This window comes from Nipponia nippon, unplaced genomic scaffold, assembly GCF_047370975.1.
Source record: "Nipponia nippon isolate SJK-2023a ecotype South Korea unplaced genomic scaffold, ASM4737097v1 scaffold_4, whole genome shotgun sequence".
NCBI lineage: Eukaryota > Metazoa > Chordata > Aves > Pelecaniformes > Threskiornithidae > Nipponia > Nipponia nippon.
In genome coordinates, this window is record NW_028262358.1 from 119,106,751 (window position 1) to 119,123,539 (window position 16,789).

Genomic DNA, 16,789 nt, shown 5'->3' on the forward strand with positions numbered 1-16,789 from the left:
TCCTTCTGCTTTCTAAAAATGGTTATACATAAACCAAATCTAGACTCCTCTCAGAGGTGCAAAATAAAAAGGCAAGAGGCCACAGACATGAGTTGTGACAGGGGAAATGCTGAGCACTTATCTGAAAAAAAAAAATGTTAAACAGAAGGGTGGCGAAGCACTGGCATGGGTGTTTCAGAGGCTGGGGAATCCATGTCCTTGGCTGTCCTTGCTCAGGGCTGAACCAAGCGCTGAGCAGCTTGATCTCACTTTGATATTGCTACTCTGAGTAGCAGTTTGGACTAGATGACCTGCAGGAGGCCCTTCCAGGCTAAATTTCCCTGATTCTAGAAAGATAAGCTTAAACACCCCCCCCCATGTTTTTAACTCTCTTCATTTGCCTTTTCAAAATGTGAAAGATCAGAAAAAAAAATAATTTCCATAGCCATAAGGGCTTTAAAAACTTATTTTAGAAAAAAGTAAGTTCTCAAGAAACCATAGACTTATGGGACATTCAAAGAAAAACATCTAAGATGATGTTCAAATAGCAAAAAAATTTTTGTATTGAATTTTTAGAGCAATTCTTTAAAGTTCTAGACCCAAGATACTTGCAGTTGGAGTAGCTGATTAAATTCTCCAGAGTTATTCCAACAGTCTGTGGAAGAGCTGTAGTGTTTTATTAAATTCTATAGGAGTTTACATTTAGAAAGTTTAAGGGAATAATTAGCAATCACCCTCACTAGTATCGGAGTTAGATTCAAGCCTGCAGAGTTGAAGACCACCATATTTTTATTCCTGTCACCCCTAGCCTTGACCAATCTGATTTCCACTACCTTCTCATCCTTATGCAAACCCAGGGAGACCTAGGAAATACTGTTCAGCATTTACAAAATGTTACCTTGTTTAGCCCTGAATTGCCGGCACTCAGCTGCAGTTCTAAATTCACTCTCGTTTCAAAGCCGTTTTTCAAAGTTAACACTGGATACTGTTTGGAGCCGCAACTGCGGTGCAGAAGATCAGATAGTGGGCAAGGAACTGTTGACTTAAAATAAAAATATTTTCCCAAGTATGCTTACAAGATGTTCAAGTTTTTCTAGTGCTGTATGGTATCTGAAAGGTGAAAGGGTTGGGAAGTAGCCGATGTGAAAGCAAATCTCTCTGTAGAAGGTTTGTAATAGCAAGTTTTAATCTCCAGTATTAGTAACAAAGCAAAACAAACCCTACTTGTCTGTACTAGGCTGCTCTGTGATTTGAGAGAGCTGCTTTTACTCCTACAACCACAGGATTATCAGTAATGCCTGGTATGAAATGCATCCATTCAGTTACTTGCTCTGGCTTCAAGCCTTGCCTGGGGTCACATTTCAGCCCTGTTTGCCCGTCCTCGTGGCGCGTTATTCTATTCCACTGGCTTAGCACTCTTTCTGTGAGATGCTGTGAGTATCGGTGTTCTGCCTATAAAGAATGATCTGAAATTCTCCAGTCTACAGCCTATCTGAAAAACAGTCTGGTCTAGGGGTAGTCTGAGCTCCAGAAAAGTACCTGATTAAGGCCTCTCCTGGAAGAAAGTTCTGTTTCACATTTACAGTCTCAAAAATATCTGCCAGGAAGCTGAGGAAACTAGAAGAAAATAACAGTAGATATTGGAAAAACAATATAGATCTGGAAAATAAGAGGATTAAAAAGTAAAAGAATCTGTGTCAATCAGGAGCAAGGCAATGTTTTATTCACTAACACAGTTAATTGCACTGAACTTCATGTGTTTCAGATAACGGGAAATGTCTTGTTTCTAAGTATGATGTTCTTTTTTCATTATGTTGATTTTTCTCAATTGTATGTATACACTTCTATATTTGTAACTACAAAAGCTCAAAATGGGATATTTTAAGAAGACGTTACTATAGCTTAGATAAAGCTCAGTGCAGATATTAATGAAGCTCTGGCTTGAATTATGTGTAGTAGTTAAGTAACCATTAAAACCCTTTGAGTTTCCTTGTAATTTATCAGAGGTTTCGGATCATATCCAAACTGTACACAGAGTTAGTTTTATTGTGATTGTCTCTAATCCTCCAGCACACACCCACAGAGATGTTTCTTGGTGAAAGCTGAAATTTGTCTTCTGATGACTGGTGAGCTGGTGTCTTGCTATGTGCCTTGTCATGCAAAACTAGAACTGTACTTGGTGGAAGGAGAAGAGGGCTTACCACTTTTAGACAACCATGGTTAAAGATGATATATGAATGAGTGTTTGTATACTCTGCTATTATCCTACATCAGGCTGGAAGGAAAGCTCTTATATCATCTGTGCTTTTGTGAGCCACTCCATCAGTTGCTGTGGTTTCAAAAAGGGAGGATTGTAGCTCTATAACAGTAAGTAAAAGATGATGCTTAGATTTACAATACCTGTAAAATGATGATATTCTGTATGAAACTGTTATTTTTCGCTAGTCCGCATATGTGTTAAGGGTTAGAACTGGCTGTTGGATGAGAACGCGCAACAGTTCCCTGGAGAGGCAATGGTGAAAATGGTTCATGGGAACTGATATTGCTGGGTGGGATAGAGTTACAGTCAGCGTTAAGGGCTGTGTTTAGGAGTAGCAGAGAGTAACTGCTGATGACTGATAGGCATCAAACATTGGACTTGGAAAAATAAATTGCAACTGGTGTTTGAAAGGAACATTTCCTTCTCATTAGAGAGAAAAATGATCTATTATTTTTGTGAGGCACTTCTTTTGGTTGTTTATTCTGTCTTCAGAGTGTAAATCCCTGCTTTGGTAATGACATTGGTCTTTTGAAACGAGGAGGTGTTTAGCACTCAACTCCTACACATTGGTTTAATTTGGGAGTATGGATGCCCACCAGCAAAGATTCCATGTCCTCGATACAATCTTTAAAAAAAGAGAATTGCCAAATCCAGAAGTTTTGAGATTGTTTTTGTTATCCCAGATTTTCAAAATGTATAGCATTTGGAAAAAGTTTGGTGGGCTTAATGCTTTAGACTTCTTTTATGCTTTCAGCATGCTTTCAAGCTGAAATATGTATTTTTGTGAAAAGCTCAAATTACCACCTGCTCTCTAACATTGTCTTCCCTGGACAGGCTAATAAATGAACCACCAAAAAATTTCCTGATAAAATCATGAGAATTGATGTCAGTTACACTCCAAGATGAACCATGACAAAATAGAGTAGATTTGACTGTGGCAGTACAGCTGGGATATTTTCCTCAAATAACTGCTTGCCTTCAGGTTCTGGATCCTACAATGTGGTGATTTCACATCCCAGAATTTAAGAATGAAGAAAGGAGTGGCAAATATCTTTGGCCATCTTTAATAATGGCCTGCCTTATCTTTGCTTGGAGTCGTCACTTGTAAGGCTGTAGCTTATATCCCAGATAATAATGCAAAGAAATATACTTGATGGGGAGTGATAAAATCATTTGGTAATACCTTTATCATCTCAGCTTCTTGACTGTCATATTCTGTGGTCTATGAATAGCTGATCGGTGATCTGCTGTATCATTTTACTAAACTAAAATAGTTTCTTGCAGCCATCCAAAAGAGATTTTTTCATGCTTGCCAGGAAAGAGTCAATGAGCTCTGTAAGCTATTCCTTGTGTACTTATGAAGTGATTCTTACCTTGGTGTACAAGTGCCACTGAGGTCCTCAAACACGTGCCATTGGCTACACGTTTATGCATTTCATTCAGTAAAGAGCACCCCAGCAGTTCCCTCCCTGGTACCACACCTAGTGGTACAAAAGGTCACTGGAGACTTGTTACCAAAAATTCAGCAAAGATGCTGAAAACAATTCAGATTTTGGGTTACTGAAACATGAATCAATGGGTAAAGAAATGCCAACATTTTCAAAAGAGTTACCAATGAATGTAGTGCAAATCTGGTACATTTTAAGAGGAAAAAATAAGAGCATGAATTCTCTGCAGCCACTTCCTTTTGCTCTTTGAAGAACATCATGTCATCCCTGATCATGCCCATGCCTAATCCAGTATCTTCTCTCTGACAGTGGTCAGTGCCAGATGTTTCAGACATTGTGCTTTGTTTATTATTAGCCAGTCAGTCACCGTCAAAGCTTTCTATCTCTTCAATATCTTGAGCTTGAATGAACTCAAGTTATTTTGAGATTGCTGATGGAAGACGAGAGGAAGGAGTTGTTTCAACAAGTGATCTGCACTAATTGCAGGGGTTGAAACCTTTCCTGATCCTGAATTGGTAATAGGAAAGGCATGCTCTAGGATGGCTGTTCTGACAGAATAATTGAATATCCAGAGGAGCCAGTGGAGTCTTGACTGCACTTTGGTTGTATTTCTCTGGCTCCCTAATAGGTCAGCCTCAGGGAAAAGTCCTAATGCACGGGAGTAACAGCGGGGAAAGTGGGATTTAATGGTTTGTGTTATATTCTGGTTTCATTTGTAGTTTGCTTTTCCTGATGCTCATCTTCTATGGTTGCCTTACTTTTGAGGGAGAAGAGCTGATCCGACTCCAGGACTAAGTGTGCAGCACCACACAGAGCGTGTGTTCTGCTGGCTGGGAAAGGAGATGCGCTCCAGTAGGTCATTTTATCCCCAGAGCGCTTCCTTGAACAAGTGAGATAAAGGCACTAAATTAAACAGTGCTGTTCCCTGATCCGATGCAGCCCTGTCACTTACTCTAATTATTGGGGCTGTGTCTCAGCCTTTATTTTATAAGCAAATGCTGCCCTGGGGACTTGGAAATTAATATGTTGATTTGAGGAAGTATCTATTTGGCACACACCTTGAGGCACTGCAGCAACAGAACTGCTAAATAAGAACTACAGACTGAAATTCAGAGAAATCAGAGAATCCAGCCCTCATAGTGGCAGCTTGAATGCTGAAGCTAAATTACTGTGTGTTGGTTATCTGTAAGAACAATGATTATAGTTGTTTTAGGCACCTTGAAATTTGTTTGGACCAGTATTCTTTCACACAACTCCTGAGCTAGGTTTCAGTGTTGGTATGGAAGAACTATTCCCAGTAAAAGCTTGGACGAAGCCATACTATTTCGGAGAGTAAGAGGAAGTTGCCGGATATGGCCTTAGGGACAGAGAAGAGGCCCTGGGAGTGTTGAACTTAGTGGAGTAAATATACCCTACAGATGCGTCTGCAAGGATAGCTAGAGTTGACATTGAAATGATTCTGAGCAAGTCACGTGAATTCTCTCAAACAACAGGAATTGTGCTTCTCTGTGCATTATCATGTCTTGGAAGACAGGATGATGAACGTGAGGAAGCAGTGCACCTTGCAGCAGTGAAGGGTAACTGCATATCAAGCTGGGCCGTCAATATAGCAAAGATGTTGAGAATCTGGAGAGAGTCCCTTTGGCTGCCAAGAAGGCAAGGGTACTGGAACACATAATAAATAAAAAGAGACTGAGGGAGCTGGTCTGTTCATCCAGGAGAAGTAAAGAATAAGGAGAGTGGGATCTAATTGCTGTTTTACACTGCCTAATGGTATAGAGGAAATGGAACCCGTCTTTTCACTGAAAAGCACAATGAAAGAACCAGAAGGAACAAACAAAAGTCATAACATGAGAAATTCCAATTGCATGTAATGAAAAATTTTTTCACTGTGAAAGTTGTTAAGCACTGGCACAGGTTGCCCAGAGGGGTTGTGGAGGCCCCATCCTTGGAGATATTCAGAACTGGACAAGGCCCTGGGAAACCTGGTCTAAGTTGGCCCTGCTTTGAGCAGAAGGTTGGACTAGATGACTTGCAGAGGTACCAGCCTAAATTATTCTATGATTATGGGCTACCAAGAGAATAGTCACATTTTAGGTATTTTTTAAAAACAAGTCTGAGATATACCTCAGGTTCCCTTTTAGGAATTTGTCTAGGGATTACTTGTTTCTCTTGATGGTTTTGTCTTTTCTCTCTGCTCTACCTCTTAAGAAAAGACTCTACTGTTTCTTAACAAATGAGGTAGAGGAAGACAGGGACAGGGCATTGTGGGATGGCTGCAGGTAGACTTGTGTTGGTGGCCAGTAGTGGGAAGGGGACTTCCAAACTCATTACAGAGAGGAAGTCTGCAGGGTTGAATGGCACCATGGCTGACGCTGACATTGGACATGCTATAGAGTTCCCTGCACAGATGTCTCTATATCAGCATCACAGTGGTTTCCCCTCAGGCTTGAGTGTGGCAAAGTCAGGATTTGTTTGGCAGTTGCCATGGCAACCTGACTGCAATCATCCCTTTTAACTCAGCTAACTTTAACGAGATGTTGTGGTTTAACCCCAGCTGGCAACTAAGCACCATCCAGCCGCTCGCTCACTCCCCCCTGGTGGGATGGGGGAGAGAATTGGAAGAGTAAAAGTGAGAAAACTCATGGGTTGAGATAAAGACAGTTTAATAAGTAAAGCAAAAGCCGCGCGTGCCAGCAAAGCAAAACAAGGAATTCATTCACTGCTTCCCATCGGCAGGCAGGTGTTCAGCCATCCCCAGGAAAGCAGAGCTCCATCACGTGTAATGGTTACTTGGGAAGACAAACGCCATCATTCCGAACATCCCCCCTTTCCTTCTTCTTCCCCCAGCTCTATATGCTGAGCATGATGTCATATGGTGTGGAATATCCCTTTGGTCAGTTGGGGTCAGCTGTCCTGGCTGTGTCCCCTCCCAACTTCTTGTGCACCCCCAGCCTCCTCGCTGGTGGGGTGGGGTGAGGAGCAGAAAACGCCTTGACTCTGTGTAAGCACTGCTCAGCAGTAACAAAAACATCCCTGTTTTATCTACACTGTTTTCAGCACAAATCCAAAACATAGCCCCATACTAGCTACTGTGAAGAAATTTAACTCTATCCCAGCCAAAACCAGCACACGAGGCTTTGTCCTCATGCATTATTCTTATTAACAACTTTATTAGTGTGGATAACGTCATCCTCTAATAAACAAGGAGAGATTTGGTTCTGCATACTCTTTTCCTTTTAAAAAGATTGAAACTGCAGAATTGGAGAGAAAGCAAAGCTTTTGTCTCGAAGGCCTACAACACAAGATGCAACCAGAAGAATTAAAATGGTATATTGTGAAGGGAGATCAAAGACGTGATTGGTGTGCCATGATGGAATAGGACCTCATACAACGAACTGTAACCCCAAATTTCCCCTTAGTGGTTCTGTGTCTGGGCCTTTCTTGCCCGTGATCATAAGTTCATGGAAACATGAGGTTGTAAGGGACTTCAGTTCTCTAGCCTAACCTCCTGCTCAAAACACGGTCAACTCCTTCTAAGGTCAGACCAGGTTGCTCAAGGCTTTATCCAGTAATGTCTTGAAAACCTCCAAGGATGTAGACTGCACAACTTCTCTGGGCAGTCTGCTCCACTGCTTGACTGCCCACACGTGAAAAAGTTGCTCCATATACCCAGTCTGAAACTCTTGTTTCATCTTGTGTGTGTTCTCTCTCATTCTCCCACCACGCACCACTGTGAAAAGCCTGGCTCCATCTCCTTGATAACCTCCCTGTAGATACTGGCAAGCTGCTGTTAGTTTCCCCGAAAGTTGTCTCTTCTCCAGGCTGAATAAGCCCCTTACAGGGCAAGTGCTCTAGCTCCCAACCATCTGTTAAACTCACTCCACTTTATTGATGTCTGTCTTGTATTGGGAGGCCAAAAATTGCATGTGGTATCTATATGTGGTCTAGCTGCATTTCCTGTAAATTTGATAGCTATGCCAATGTAAATAAGTGGACTAAGGATATATAACATGGCTGAAGGCCAAATCACCAAGCCTCCCCCCCACCATGTCATTGTCTCCTTTGCAAGTGTGTGAGATGAGTAATAAAATCTGCATCCCTCATTGCTTGTTAGTTGTGTGCTTGCTAGACTGCAGTGCTGTAAATCACCTAAATATTAACTACCTTTCACTAATAATGTTTTTTGTCATGTTTTTTGCAGGTTACATATCACAAGTACTAAAGAATTACACTGACCATGCCTGCGATGGAGAATATGTCTCCCTGAGATGTCCTCACAGAACCACCATCAGCATCCAGTCTTCTTTTTATGGCCGCATTGTACCAAGTCATCAGATGTGTCCTTCTCGCTATCCCCACTCCTATGCAACTTTAATTAAAGAAGATGTTGCCTGTTCCGTTGGCACTTCCCTTCAGGTATTGCACGTTAAACTGGATCTGTTAATTTTGGACTTCATCTTTCCTTGACCAGGCAGCAGCTGTCTGTGCTGGTGCTGCACAGACCTATATTAAGCAGCACTACCCAGCGTGGGAGCACTGACATCTCACACAGCTTAGTGGGTAATTCATCTTTGTAGTTTAGACAGGACTGAATTAGATTTTGCTGATTAATTTCTTGATTTTGCTGTGACTCTAGTCAATAACAGTTCAGGAATGTGGTTGAAACAGAATTATACTGCAAGACCACATTATGTTTGACTGGGTTCGAAGATTTTTTTTTTATAGCTTTCCTTCCCAATGGTTAGCATTTTCAACACATTCAGAAGTTGCTGTGGTGTTCTTTTTACTTCAGAACTGATCCTATTTCAAGAGGCTTTTACTTTGGTAACTTGAAACCCAGAGAGAATCCTTGGTTTTACTTCTTCTGACTCATTTGGCTCTTAGGCCACTGTAAGTGATCATGCATCACTTAAGCTTGTAATCTCCCAAGCATCAGTAGTTAATCAGCTCTGTCCATTTGCGTAGGGGATGTTGACTATATGTATCCTCCCAAGAGCACATGTGATGTCAGCAAATCGGTGGATTATTTGGAAGGTGCCAGTGTTACTCAGCTGTCAGTAGGAACAACTAAAATTAGAAACATGAGTTGGCTGATGATGAGATGAATGGGGTCTGCTCCTGGGTGTTGAAGTAAGCACAAGTCTTTCCAAGTGCAGGATTTGGGGACTGTGAAAACTTTTGGGCAAAGATCTCAAGCATCCAGTGTGTTTATGGCTGTGAATCAATAATAACTCATAATAAAAATTTATAGCACAACTAGATTAATAAACCTACAGGGCTAGTGAATAATTTCTTTTATAATTTGGCTACAGGCCAGAGTTTCCCATATCACTTCTCACTCTTGCATCCAGGGTTTTTAAGAGGAATTTACAACATTTTTTCAAGTTGATACGAGTGCTTCGACTTCCAAATGTCAGTGGTAAATTCTCAAGAAATTGCACAGGGTTGGTGTTTGCCTGTAGTGTAACCCTTAAGCTGACAGATTTGCAGGTGCCCTCATAACACTGCACAACAAATGTCTGAGTTGTAGCATGGGAGGACATGGTCCTTATCAGTGGAAGGTTTTCCCAGATATGATAATAAAAGTTCGTAATACGACAGACAAGAGGCAGTTGTGTTGTTTAGGGTGGGAGAACATGGACTGAAGACTTTGGCAGAGGCTAGCCTTCCCTTCTTTCTTTTACTGCAAAATTTACTTGAAACATTTCATTTACCAGCATGATTGATAACTATGTGCTTAGCCTCATCCCTTGTGGGTGAGTGGCCCACATAAGGCATCTGGAAGAACTTGAGAACAGGGAAGATGTAACCTTCGGCTTTCCATGCCTTGGTTTTATGTGCAGGAGGGATTTAAAAGAACTCCTTACCTGCCTAGCTTAGCTTCTTATGTCCTCAGAGCTGTTACCCATTAGCTTTGCGTCCAACACTTACAGTGCTTGTAATTACAGCTCCCCTATTTGTCGGAGTGAGAGTTGTGTTCCCTGTAGGCCGTCTTGCAGCAGATCTCTTGTACAGTAAGTTTGTTACATGACTGAGACCAGAACGTTCCTATTCACCTATTTTTGGGGATGCAGATGTGCTAGGAAAGTAGCTGACATTCTCTATTCTGCCACAAATTTCTCGAGGGACCTTGGGCAAGTTCCTGAGTCTCTTTGGAGAAGATCCACAGTGCCTCTTTGGTGCCCCCAAATCTGGCTTTGATACCTCAGTGTGCTGTGCTTGGCTAGGGTAGCATCAGTCCCAATGCCAGAGATGAATCTTGTCTTCTTTCTCAATCCTGGAGGGGGTGAGGCCTCTCTGAAGGGTAAGCCAGAAAGTCCACAAGCTGAATGGCAAGCTGCCTGCAGCTCGCTGGTAGGAAATGCGTATATGTAGGAAAATTGGAAAGCTGTAGACAAGAAAATTGCGTGTGTTTTTGTGGTTTTGAAACTCAACTATATGGCCGCTACAGGCAGGACCAATTGTATGTGTATTCCGATTGTCAGTAATTTAAAAAGTCAGCCAAACCAAACCCTTCAAAATTATGTATATAAAATCACCGTGTCTAATCAAAGCCATGACTGTATAAATTTGCTGCGTCTCTGGAGAGTGGCCTGGAGGGAGTGTCAGGGACAGTTATTAATACTATTCCCTGCAAACACTACCTGTGAGTAACAGTTAATTCCCATTTAGAAGCTCTCTCCCCTGTAAATGCCCAGTTCAGACATTGTTTCCATCTTAAAAAGGGAAAAGAAAGGGTTGATTACACTGAGACAACCACTGTAATCCAGCCTTATGTGGTTGGCTGCCAGGATCCCTTGCTTTAGTCACTTGTTTTTGTTTGAAATGAAATGCAGACCACTTGGGAGAGCGTGTCCGAGACATTAAGGCAGTGACCCCAAACTACACATTTCTGTTATTCTAACACCATGATGTCAGATTCAGTGGGAGATTTCCAAATGCACAAAGAATTTGGACGTTCAGACTGGGATTTCAGTTTTGCTGTGTTTGGTCTCTCGTTAACTTTTAGATCAAGTCACACGCATGTGGAGAGATCAGAACAACAAAATAAAGTTGTGTTGAAAGCCAGACATTATTAGCTTTTTAAACAGCTCGCCCCACTCCCCCCACTCCACTCAGTTCAATAGGGGAGCCCAGATTTAGCACAAGTCACATTAGATATATGGCAGGAAGGAAAGAGAGATTTGTGCTATACTCGTGAAGCATCTTTGAGATATTTTGAAGATAGAAGTGTAGAAAGTTCCCACTCATCCTTTAATAATAAAAGCTAATTTGGGGCACTAGTGCTGTTAATTAACAGTCTGCTCTGGTATTGGCTCTTCTGTACTTTCCTTGTGGTGTCCTGCTGAGGGCATTCCTGACTGGGAAGTAAAGGAGAGCAGTGTCCTCACCCCAGCTGGGAGGGCTGGATGGGGGACAGAGAAGAGGAACATCTGGAGCCTTGGTGGCTCTGGTAAAAGGGACCCATGCAGTGCAAACTGTCCTGCCTTGGCAGAGGAGGTCTGTGAAGAGGAGTTTTATGGTTGTTGAACCGTCTCTTTTTTTTGCTTGTAGGTCAGGAAGAACAGCTGGTAGGACCAAAATCTATTCATCTTTCACGCAAAGAAGTAAATTCTTGAATATTAAGGGTCATTTATCATAGAATCATAGAACAGTTTGGGTTGGAAGGCGCCTTTAAAGATCATCTAGTCCAACCCCCCTGCAATAAGCAAGAGCATCTTCAACTAGATCAGGTTTCTTAGGTCCAACCTGACCTTGAATGTTTCCAGGGATGGGGCATCTACCACCTCTCTGGGCAACCTGTTCCAATGTTTCACCACCCTCAGGCATGTTGAAGTCATGCCACTGAAAATGGTAGGCAATAAGTAACAGGGTGTTTGCCCACACTGCATAATTTATGCAGAGAGATGAGTTGTGTGCCCCCTAGAAGGTCTATATCACCAGAGCAGGATCATACAGGATGCTAGCTTGGGTCCTGAAGGTGCAGAGCTGCGTTAACATAGTCCTGTATGTGTTGGTGTCATTGCGATGACCTGTAACTCCCAGGTACCCGTACTTGTTTGGAGCAATTGTGCAGGTGCAGTTGGTCTAGGCATGCAACCTAATATTTTTGAGAGCTTGAATATTTTTGGTAGGTCGGTGCATTGCGCTTTCACAGTGGAGTTTTTCTTTTGCTCTGTAATGTCTTGTCACCCAGATAGGGTTGGTCAAGCCCATTTTTAATCTACATAATGTCTGAATTTTTAGTGTGAATATGGAGAAGCTAAATTACATTGCTGCACAGCAGGGGGAGACACAGGAACATCTGGAGACACCTTTTACTCCAAGGAGGTCTGCTAGGGACCATCCTCATCTGCTTTAGCCTCTCCCTTATGCTGTGGTTCTCTCACCTCTCACACTACTGCATACATTTGCATTTCCCTGCCATGGGGACATCTCATGAGGTCTTGCCTCTGGGGAAATAAGGAAGCTGATAAACAGATACAGCAGCACTGTATGTTTATTCGTATGAACACATAAATGTTGGCACAGAGGACAAAGGACAAATAGGATTATTAAGTGTTCTGCCTTGCCTAATGATGAGTGCCTACTCATAAGTGAATCCCTTTAGTAAAAAACCTAGTCACTCCTAGGCAAGCTCACAATACACAATTTGTGCCTGCAAAAATACATGGAGGCATGTGTATGTTTGAAGGAAGCTGCTCAGCTGAAGAGGAGGAGGTTTGGAGTGGCCAGTTTATAAAGCTTTCCGCAGCCACTCATTTCTGGATCAGTATTCCTGATGTCACTCGTTTTCAGCAGTAAACAACTCAAGGTCTGTGTAGGAGAATGTTTAAAGGATGGCTTAAAATTATTGCTTATTACCAGAAAACTAGATTACACTTTACAGCAGATATTACCTGCAATATTCTCATTTTGGTAAATTCTCAGAAAAGTAAAACCACAGCTTATTTAGAAAGAAAACAGAAAGCCCTGGAGCAAAGCTTATTTAGAAGGAAAATAAAAAGCCCTGGAGAGGCACTTATCCATGATGTTTCTGCTCCCAGATATTTATCGAAGACATTGTAGGCTAACTTCTGTCGTAACAGATGCATGTACTGAAATCTGCAGGAAGCTGCACTTCAGAGGGCAATGTTATACCGTGTGCCTTGTGTCCTCAAGACGAGGTACGCTTAGATGGTGCTGTGGAGTCATGCGTCTTGTTAGAAAGATGAGCCAGTTTGGGGAGGGAGTGTAGGCATGGCCTGTGGTCTGGGTCTCTTTCAACACTCTCCTGGACAACCAGTCGTTGGTGACAAGAATCACTAGTGCTGGTGACGTGGTATTTCCTTTTGTCCTTTAAGTGAGATACAGGACACCTTTGCTGCCACCAGCTCAACTATCATCAGCCAACAGCATGAGGCAGCCATACAAAGGGCAGCAGATTCCTTGCATGCTAACCACAGGATTCCCTCCTTTTTATTTGCACCTACCAGGAAGGTTTATGTGACAGAAAGCAAAGGGGAGCTGACCTCTTTGGTGGCAGAAACATGAGATAAACTTTCCAGTAGCTTCATGACTCTCAAAGTATGGACCAGTTGTTGATCACAAAATGATGGGGCTGGAAGGCAGGTGTGTGCTATAGTTTCTTGGAAGGGTTTTATTTTCCCCAAGTATTCTCGATTAAGACTGTGGGAGAGAAAAATACAAAGCAGAAGAAAATGATTCAACTGATCTAGCTTTCTTGGTAGGCTACTGTGGCTACTGTGGCTTGGTAGGCAGTGGCTACTGCCATGCTCAGTCACAGGATCTTGTATGGTCCCACTGATGTAACAGCTCTATGTGGCCTCAACAGGAATTAGGGTCCCACTGTATTGGTGCTGTATAAACTTAGAGAAACGGTCCTTTCTCATGACTCTGAATGTCTGTAAGATGATGATGGTCAAGGGGAAAGAGGAAGGAAAATGATAGAAAGGAAGAATAATGGTCATCAGTACCACTGGGAGGAGAACTCACTGTTTGTCTTATTGCATATTAGAAGATCTCCACAGCTTAAAGACAGTTTGAACAAGGAAAGTTTCAGTCTCAGAAATGTCAGTGAATTAAAGAGCAGTTCGGGCAACTCTTCATCAGACTATATTAAGTAATTTGCAAAGGATGGTGAGCAGTGAGTTCAGGGTCCAGAAGAGGTTACTGCAGTGCTGAAGTTGCTCTTAAAAATCACAGAACCAGTGCAGCTTCATTCATGAATCTTGCCCAGGCTGAAATACAGCTCTCTGGAAGCAGCTCCCCCAGCTAATTATTTGCAAGTAGAAGAACTGCTTGATGCAGAGGTCATAGATAATGTCTGAATTGCTGTATCTTTGAAATCTTTGGCTTGACTGAAATAGCTCATCAGAGCAGTGTGATTATGTCCTGCAGAAGAAGACACTGGAGGCAGAGGTGGCCAGTGCAGCCTGTCTCCCTGATGAGGCAGGACTGCTCCCCAAGCTGTAAGCCTCCTAATGCTTTGTTTACTCTAAATTTACACTTTTCAAGTCATGGGGCTTCCATCATTGCCACTAAGACCCTGCTTGACAGTGTAATGGTTTGCTCTCAATGATTTTTTTCCACTTTGTGTTTTAAGCTTTCCCTTTCTTTAATCCCATGACTTTTCATTATGCATCCTTTTGTATTTCTTCAACTTAGACCCCCTCTCCCTTTGAAGTTGACCCCGCATACAGATTAAGTTTCCCACTGTTAGGAAATGTAGGTAATGGTTAATTAGGCGATATTTGTAATGCAGCTTTTATCGGGTCCTTCTATTTGCTGAGCATGTTCCTGCTCTTTGTGAATTGCTATCTCTGGGCTCTTTCAAGGTTCTGCCAGAGGAGCTCTGGTGAATCTTGCTGTTGGGTTTTAACATCCCAGCCCCACTGCTGCCTGCCCTGCTGCCCTGCTGGCATTTACTACTGTAGTGGAGCTGGGAAAGGGAATGTGTGCCCAGTTTTCAGCTCTTTATTTCACAGTCTGGTGTGTTAATATTAGTCACCAAACACGTGGGCATAGTTCTCTCCTGCTGACTCTGCTGTGAGCGTTGCAAGGTCCATGGGAGAGTGATAAGAGATAGCTAGTAGGGTACTAAAGCCTGCCATAGATCGGCAGTCAGGATTCAGGGCCTTTGATCTCTTCTTCATGTGATGCACAGATTGAATGCGGTAATTTGGGCAAAGCTGAATTACTTTCTAGTGGAGCAGACTGGGAAGGTTGCTTGATGAAGCCGTAGGCAGGTAACCATCAACAAGGATTTCACTTCCTCATGTACTCTTTCCTTCCCTGTTGCCAATCCTTGGAAAATCCACTTACTGCATGGACTTCAGTAATTTGTGCAAATGAACAGAGATGAACGTGCAATCTTCAGATAATTGGAAAAAGGACCCATAAATAAGTTTGCAACTTAAAAGCACTAAGTTTGCAGTGTGTTTTAAAGTAATACCGACATTCAGGGATATATAAAAGAGTATCAAAATTCAAATGAAATGTGACATGAAGCCATTATGAATGTATTGAGCTGCGTGGCTTTGTAGGGAGAATTCATCCTGCCTTGTTTGTTGTATTTACTTCTTCCCATTGCAAAACTCATGGACGTGCACCAATATAAGTGTTGGTGTAACTCCACCATAATGGCTATACCTGGACTGAATTTGACCTAAAAATGCTTAATCATATTTTTTTTAAAATTACTGGTATCTTCTTGTGTAAAATTCTTAGTACAAATCTCTGCCCATCTTCATTTGACTGCACACAGCTCTGATCCATTCATGCAGTTTGCTCTCTGAGTTATTCTCCTCAGCAACATACCATTTGGGCAATTATTTAGCGGGGTTCCTCTGTGTAATTTCTCTGTGTAATTTCATGCATGACTGACATGCCCTGCAGTCATCCTTATGTTCCTTTGATGATGGAGGCTGTACAGAGAGCAGCCCTGTGGCAAAATCCAAGTTCCCATTGAGTTTCACCGTTGTCTTCTATGGGTCCAAAGTTTCACCCTAAGTGTGTTGAATCTATGAACTACTACAAGGGAATAAGAACTGAGATAAGTTTAATTGCCTTGGGTGTTAAGCTCAGTTGTGGTTTATTTTAAGTGTGCAGGGGAAGAGCTTCTTGAAGAGTGATTTGAAGAGACAGACTAAAAATGAGTGCACCCTTGGGAATGGCTGAGGACAGCCTTCTTGCAGAGCTCACATCCAGTTCCAGATTTAAAAGGTTGTTATCTAATGAGCACAAGCAATTACTTAGCTAATGAGCACAACAAAATGAGCACGAGAAATGTGTTTCATCTGCAATGCCCACTAGAAAGACATGGTTTTGAGCTTGAGGCTGCCCTTGCTTTAAGACCTGGGTCACCGCAGTGAGATTAATCCAGGGCATAAATCAGAGGGGTTAGATTAGTGTTTGTTTTACTTGAATTCACATTTCTTGCTCTCTTATCTCCTCTAAATCTTGCAGCTTCTTAGCTCAATCATGAACCAGAGAATGGAATGGGTTTAAACTGCCGCAACTTCCCTCCTGAGCACTGGCTGTCAGCCCTCAGGCTTGATTTACCACTGGAATGCAATTATAAAATGGCACAATGCAATTAATGTGTCTTCCCTCCCCTTTCATGCCAGACAGGAATTCCTCCTCCACCTTCTTCAGTTGGAGTGATTTTTATAATATAATCTAATCCAATGCGACTTTATTTTGCATTAGTGAGGGGTCTACCTGATGGCAATGACCTAAGCAGCTGATTATATATCCCGGTTAGGGATGATTCTGCATGACTACTACTATTTCTGTACAAGTTCAGATTGTTTGTGGGCCTCTTTTTGTTTGGTTTTGTGGTTGTGTTTTCCCACCTTTACAGCTGACAATGACAGCCAGAAAAACAAGGCAGATGTAGAATGAATTGCCTAAGTTTTTCCAGCCACTAAGCAAAAGCCATGTGAGCTCAGGACATTCCCTCACTACCAAGTAAACTCACAGCCTTCCTGGTGTCAATCTAGCTGATCACCTGCAAATACTTCAGAAATGACATCTGACGTCTGCCGGAGCTCTGATACTGCCTAGAAATATGATTTTTGAGAGTAAGACCAGAAAG

At 42.2% G+C, this 16,789-nt stretch overlaps 1 protein-coding gene across 1 annotated transcript in view; it reads left to right on the forward strand.

The window, feature by feature from the left end:
• The window catches only part of EVA1A (eva-1 homolog A, regulator of programmed cell death), a 210,360-nt gene that overhangs the window by 53,136 nt on the left and 140,435 nt on the right, over nt 1-16,789 (forward strand). The window contains exon 2 of the mRNA XM_009467323.2: nt 7,892-8,106. Coding sequence (XP_009465598.1) covers nt 7,892-8,106 — 215 coding nt within the window. The remainder of the gene's footprint in view (nt 1-7,891; nt 8,107-16,789) is intronic.